Genomic DNA, 7,241 nt, shown 5'->3' with positions numbered 1-7,241 from the left:
GACCTGCTATGTGGATTGGTAACATCGGGACTCTGCCTTTTTACTTGTCAACCTTGGGGCTTCTCAACCTCAGCAGCCAGCAGCTGTTTGAGTGAAGAAACGCCTCTAGCTCCAGTGGGCCGGGAGCAGGAGGCAGAGCTGGACCCCAAGGTTGAGGGGCTTTCACCCAGCCCCTAGAGCTGGCACTTGGACCTTGGACTTAAAGCCTCCAAATTGTAAGAATAAACTCCTGTTTGTTAAGGCCATCCCATTTGTGGTATATTTCTTGTCAGAGCGGCACCAGGAACCAGAACACTGAGGCTCAGAGAGTTAAGGCACTTGCCCAGGATCACCTAGCTGGCCACTGGTAGGGCCAGAATTTACACCATGGCTGTCGGACTCCAAAGCCCTCTTCCTTAACCCCAGTGCTCTCCTGACTCCCTGATCCAAATCATGTTTAAAAATAAAATGCCAGAAAGATTGGAAAGGAAGAGAGCAAAATGCATCAAATGGTTATTCCTGGTTTGTATGTAGGATGACACACACATGCATGTTTAGTACTTTTTCCCCTGTATTTCCCAGATTTCAGATACTGGGCACATGAGGTTTTTATAGTGGAAACAAGAGTCCTCGCACTTGAACTTCAAGCCACTGTCGTGATCATATGAGGCAATCACGTCTGAATTTTTGCCCCAAGGCCCACCTCCCCACTCAGCTGGAAGAGCTTCGCGAGGGCCAGGCTTGTATGTGTCTTGCTCACTGCTTCAGCCTCTTGCACAGCACCTGGCATACGGCAGATGCTCAACAGAAGACAGGCACTTCAGGCAAGCCCCTAGCCACTCTGACTCAGTTGTCCCATCTGTAAGATGGAGCTAATGACTTCTGCTATGACCAGTAAGTAAGCTCATGACATGAAAAGTTTCCTTTAAGGAATCTTTGCAGCTTTGTTTCTCATTCCCTCAGTCCCATGAGGCTCCTGATCTCCCACCCTTTCCTTCCTCTCCTTCCCCCCACACCTGGACCCAATTTGTGGCTTGGTAGCTTGCAGTCACTGAGGCTGATAGACAAAGGGCATGGAGGAGAAAAATGAAGACAAACTCAAAAAACTAAGCTGTGGCTCCCCTTACCTCCAAGACATCGATGTCTGCATTGTTGAAGTCAATGTTGAGGATTTTGGGAAGAGGGACTCCAGACCCCAACACAGCTGTGAACAAAGCAGGCACAATCAGCATGGTCTAGGGATGTCAGCACAAAGGAAGATACCAGTATTTGCCAGACGACTGGCAATTTCTTTAATGCCTCTAGGCTTTTGTCCTTGCAGTCCCTTCATCCTCATCTCCTTGGTGAGTTCTGAGCCTTCCCTGAGACTCTGTTCGGAAGTCACCTCCAGGGTGAAGCTTTCTATGGGTTACTGTCACCCCCCTGAACTCCTCCACCAGAGAAATCGCAAAACACTAATTCTCTGTTTCCACATCTGCCTCCCCTACCAGACTGTGAGTTCCTTGTGGATGAGGACTGTGTCCCCAGCGTCACCCAACCCTGGGCCTGGCACACAGAAGAGGACAAATGATTGCTGACTGAGCAAATGGAAGGCTGCACATGGGGTCTCCACAAATGACAGCTATGCTGTTTGTTTTTTGATTGTTAGAGCCCAAGCAGACTTGCTAGTTAATGTCCTGGAAAGAAAGAAGGAAGGGAAAGAGGAGAGGGTGTGTTAAGAACGCTGGCACAAGTGAAGTTAAACAGACTTCTCGGCTCCAGCAGGACTTTTTAGAGGACTAAGAACATTGTGAATTTCCCCCAGGAGAAACATATTCAGCATTTCCCAAACTTGCTTGGCCAACCAAGGAACCTTTTCCTCAGGTTATATTGGGGGTCTAATGTAATATGGAACCCACTTTGGGAATCATGGCTCTACTCCACTGTCTCACTTTCCAGAAGGGTAAATTTCATGTCAGTGTGATTTAGGGACTTACCCCCAAGTTCACACTGTATCTTAGTGACCAGCTAGGATGACAGTAAGTCTCCATCTCTTGCCTCCCAGGTCAGCCCAACACAGTTCCTGACATCATCCTGCCCCCCTGGGGAACATGAATGGACTTTGAGACTAGTGTTTTCCCCATGACCGAGCCAGGATAGACATTCCTCTGCCAGTGGTTCTGAGAATGAGAGTGTGTTTGGCATGAAGGTCTCTTCAAATGGACCAGGCTGGTACAGCTGACGGCACTGGCTACAACATGCTCCCTTCTTCCTCTCTCTTCCGTCAAGAAAAGTGGGGAGAGAATGACTGAGGGTTGAGTAGCAGGAGGATTTGTGCCTGAGGTTTCCAGTCATAATGGGGTTACTCAGCTATGTGACCAGCTGTCACAGCCCCAGATGACCCCCACAGCTCAACAAGCAGCCTTCTTATAACATACTCGAGATGCCACAGAAAGCTTCCAACACACTCAGTCTGTTCTGTTTACGAGATTGGACCAGAGGTCCTCTAACTGATAACATGGCGGCCTGTGCGGAGGAACTGGTTAGGAGGTAGGGAACTTTAGCTTGAACTGCACTGATTGAATGTTTTATAAGAACATATTTCTGTAGTCCTTGTATAATTAAAAATAAATCAAACTTGCACACCAATATTCATTGCATCACTTTTGAAAATAGCCAAAAGATAGGAAAAATTGAAATGTCCATTAACAGATGAATGGATTAACAAAATGTGGTAGATACAGACAATGGAATATTATACAGTCACAAAGAGAAATGAAGTTCTGATACACGCTACCACATGGATGAACCTTGAAAACATTGTACTGAGTGAAATAAGTCAGATACAAAAGACAAATACTATATGATCTCACTTGTAGTGCAGTGGGTTAAGGCATTTGGCTACTAACCAAAAGGTCAGGGATTCAAATCCACCAGCTTCTCTGTGGGAAAAATAAGGCAGTCTGCTTCCATAAAGATTTACAGCCTTGGAAACCCTGTGGAGCAGTTCTACTCTGTCCTGCAGGGTGTCTATGAGTTGGAATCAATTTGATAGCAGTGGGTTGGGTTGGGTTTATACCAAATAAGCAAATGTGTAGAAACCAAAGATTATTAACAGTTACCAGGGGTGAGAGGAAGGGGGAAGGGAGAGGTTTTCTTTGGGGGGGAAGATATTGAGTTTATGCTAATGGTGGTGGAATATTTTGGAAAAAGATAGCAATAATGGCGCACAACATGAGAAATGTCACCAATGTCATTGAGCTGTGAATGTGGAAGTTGTTATGCGTGTATATTTTTACCACAATAAAAAAAAAAATCAAAATATCTTAATGAAAAAATTGAAGAAGTACCCAGAAGGAAACAGCTCCCTCCGGAAGGTGAGTTTTTTTATATGTAACTGTTACGGACTTTGTAAAGTTTACACTCTTGCAATTTTCATATATAGACAGAATTTTACATATGTAATCAGGAAAACAAAGCCATCAGCCAAACAAAAAAAAAAAAAAACAGAAAAATAGAAGAAAGTGGAGAAAGCAAATAGGGAAGTTGACAGATCTTTGGGGACAACATTTGCATTCAAAAGGTTAAATAAATATGCTTAGAATAAAGCTCTCAAAATAACTTATTGACAAAGATTAACACTTTTACATACATAATACAGACTGTTAGCAGGCCCTATAAGCCAGCAGCCACCCGATCCCCAAGTCGCATGCCCTTGGGATAGCACAGATCCCCGTCCTTACCATTCATTGCAGGCATAAATGCCAGGTCGAAAATCTTCCCAACAAGCACCTCCATGAGGCCAACCTGCAGAAGAAGAATGGGAACTGAACCCAGGCAGCAGGTTCCCTCAGATTCATAGGGTCCCTTGAGTCTGGCCAGGGGGCCTCTGTGGACCTCTGGCAGGTTCCTTCACCTCTCTGCTCCTCAGCTTCCTGAGCTATAAAATGGGTTAGTTGACCCCAGCTTGGAGTCCTTGGGTGGTACAAACAGTACAGAACTTGGCTGCTAATCAAAAGGTCGGTGGTTCGAGTCCACCCAGGGGTGCCGGAAGGAAGGCCTGGTGATTTACTTCTGAAGAGTCAGCCACTGGCAATCCCATGGGGCACTCTTCTAGTTTGGCACACGTGGGGTCACCAGGTATGGGGATCCACTCAACAGTAATTGGAGAATTGGAACTCCAGCTTGCCAGGAATCAGTGAGGACTACGGGCACATTGGGCACAATGCGTCCCTCACTTTCTCTCAGCCTCGGTTCCCACATCTGAAAATGGGAGTGAATCATCCTTATCCTCAGGGTAGCTATACAAATCAAAACTAAGCTCCAATCTATAAAATGAAGTCCCTGCATGGTGCAAAGAAGGCTGGAGTTCAAACCCAGCAGCCACTCCTTGGAAAGAATGTTGGGCAATCTCCTTCTGTAGTGATACCACTTCAGAAACCCAAGGAGGGGTTGCTATGAGTCAGGTCTGACTCGATGGCAGTGAGTGTGGTTTTTTGGGTTTTTTTGGGGGGGGGGGTGGCCTGCTCTGACACACGTGGTGTTGACGTGAGGGCAACTGGTCAGATGTAAAGTATCTGCAGGACGGGTCTTCACAGTGGTAAGAACATGGGGTTCGAATCCCAGCACTACCTCTACTAGCTCTGAAACTTTAGGCAAGTTTCTTAACTTCTGAGTTTGGAAATGATGATGTGAGGATTAAGTGAGAAAGGGAGCTCTGATAGCATAGTGCCTAATGCACTTGACTGCTAACCAGAAGGCTGGCAGTTCAAACCTACCAGCCACTCCTCAGAAGGTAGATTGGGCAATCTACTTCTGTAGCGATACTGCCTTGGAAACCCGAGGAGGTGTAAAGAAAAGCTTTATATAGCTCATTGATTTCACAATGAACATTAGCTCTTTCTCCACCTGGATTCCAGAGATTTCAGTTCTAGTCCTAACTCTGCTCCAACCAGCTGTGAGGCCTCAGGCAAGGCAGTCTGGTACCTCTGGGTGCCTGCTTCTCCACCACACAATGAGAGTGGTGGTGCCAACCCCAGAGGCTGCAGTGTTTTTTTTTTTTTAAAAAAAAAAAAAAAGCTTGAAAACAAGCAACAAAGTAGGTCTGACTCTTTTCTGCACATGTGGAAATTTCATTCAAGCGTCTGCTGAGTTGGCAATTTATAAAGGAAGAGGGGCATTTCTGAAGTCCTGGGTGGGGTGGGTGACCGCAGAATGAACAAACGCTAGAATGTGAGCATCTCAGATGCATGGGCTCCTAGACAAGCGGAATTCTAGGGCCCCCAGGATTGACACGGTGGCAACAACGATGGGCTCAGGTATAGCAAGGATCATGAGGCTGGCGCAGGACTGGGCAGTGTTTCGCTCTATTGTACGCAGGGTCACTATGAGTCGGAGCTGACTCAATGGCACCCAATAACAAGAACCACCCCAGCCCCATGCAGCCTCACAGGAACGCCCTGGGACTTCCACTCCCAAAAGCAGCAGCCCAATGTCTGGGCTCAGGACTTACATCAAAGTTGCCCACGTTTGAGGTTCTAAGGTTGAGGCTGGTCCTGCAGAGAAAGAAAAGAGTCTGTTAGAAGCAGCAATTACCCAAGAATCATAAGGTGCTTGCATTTCAATAAACTATAAAAACTCCTCCACCAACATCTTCACCCAGATGTCTCTTGATCTGGGATAGGGGTTAATAAGAACAATGCTGACTTATAGACAGACAAATATTGTATTAGTCCACTATTGTAAAAAGTCAAGGAAAAGTTTACATATGGAAGGAAACTTTTCTCCGGTTACCAGGGATGGGAGGGGAAGGGATGCAAAATTGCTAGATAGGTGAGAGACAAGTATTGATTTGGGTGAAGGGGAAGGCAATGTCACAAAATCAAGTGACCAACACAATAACCTTAAGGAAAAGGAAGACACAGAGAGGTGCACAAGAAGGATAGATGACAAAGACGAACACTTCCACATACATAATACTCTATTATTATCAGTAATACCAAACATTAATCTACGGGTGGATGCATAGGTAACAAGCTGAAAGATCAGGTATATCTAGGCAAAGGGGAATATACTTACTATCATTTATAAAGTCGGCAGATGATATTTCTACATACGTGTTTGTATGTGCTATAAGAATGTCCATATATGTAATAAAGCTAACAAGGGGCAAAGTTATGGTAACTTCTTAGCCACAGCCAACCACCCTGAGGGAGTGAGTTGTTTGGGCCCGTGGGCTCAGGACCATGGTCATGGAGGATATCAAGCTCAACTGGCATAACATACCACACAAAAACATTGTTCTACATCCTACTTTGGTGAGTAGTGATTGGGGTCTTAAAAGCTTGCAAGCAGCCATCTAAGATGTAACAATTGGTCTCTCCTCGTCCAGAGCAAAGAAGAATGAAGAAAACCAAAGAGAAATGGAAACAATCAGTCCAAGGGACTAGTGTGCCATGTGAACCTCAGCCTATATAGAAACCATGAGACCAGAAGAACTAGATGGTGCCCAGCTACTGCCGACCACTTGGAAAGGGAACTCACGGTGTCAGCCTGTGCTCTCAGCCACGGCACTATCCTGAGGAGGAAGGCCCAGGGCCTGGGTTTGAGGCTTCGCTCTGCACTGTGAGGGCATCAGTCTCACCACACCTGAATCTCACCTGCAAATCTACAACCTCACCTGGAAGAGCCCAGACTAGACCTACCCATGGGGCCAAACATCATTTGCAGCCATTCAAAAGGATCTGCTCACCCTCCAGCAGAAGACAAGCAAAGAAATCTTCTCAGGGGAGAAGACTCTGCTTCAGACATGTTTTATTTATTCCTCCTGGACTTCACTCCTGTCCCTCAGTCCCCATCAACCCCTCCACTTCCACCACACCCAAGCCCTTTCCTGCCTCATGAAGCCTGCCTTCACTGCTCTCCTTGCCAGAAACCCCAAGCTCTTCTCAAGGGTGGCTCCTTCTCCTCATTCAGGCTTCAGGTGAAACATTACCTCCTTAGAAACTTCTGGAAGGCTCTTATTAGGATTGTATTATGAACACCTCCCACTGTTGGGCTGAATAAATATATATTTTAAAAAGAGAAACTTAAAAATAAACTAGGTGCATGCTGAAAATTTTACAATTGGCCTCATTTATCTTGAAATGGGATCAATAATAATACTTCCATAGGCTGATGTCAATAATTAAATGGATTAAAGCACAGTCAGGACTTAGCTCAATGTCTAATACATAGTTAACATTCAATAAAGGATAGTTACTATTATCACGAATCCTATGAGA

General features: G+C 45.6%; 1 protein-coding gene across 1 annotated transcript in view; it reads right to left on the bottom strand.

Moving 5' to 3' along the window:
- BPIFB4 (BPI fold containing family B member 4) overlaps nucleotides 1-7,241 on the bottom strand; it is a 32,345-nt gene that overhangs the window by 4,726 nt on the left and 20,378 nt on the right. Inside the window, exons 10-12 of the mRNA XM_007934722.1 lie at nucleotides 5,471-5,533; nucleotides 3,702-3,765; nucleotides 1,107-1,183 (exon numbers count right to left, since the gene is read on the bottom strand). Of these exons, the coding sequence (XP_007932913.1) occupies nucleotides 1,107-1,183; nucleotides 3,702-3,765; nucleotides 5,471-5,533 (204 nt within the window). The remainder of the gene's footprint in view (nucleotides 1-1,106; nucleotides 1,184-3,701; nucleotides 3,766-5,470; nucleotides 5,534-7,241) is intronic.

Source organism: Orycteropus afer, unplaced genomic scaffold, assembly GCF_000298275.1.
Source record: "Orycteropus afer afer isolate SDZICR_OR568_19922 unplaced genomic scaffold, OryAfe1.0 scaffold00020, whole genome shotgun sequence".
NCBI lineage: Eukaryota > Metazoa > Chordata > Mammalia > Tubulidentata > Orycteropodidae > Orycteropus > Orycteropus afer.
The sequence above is the reverse complement of the archived record's forward strand: the minus strand, read 5'-3'. Positions and strand labels throughout refer to the sequence as shown.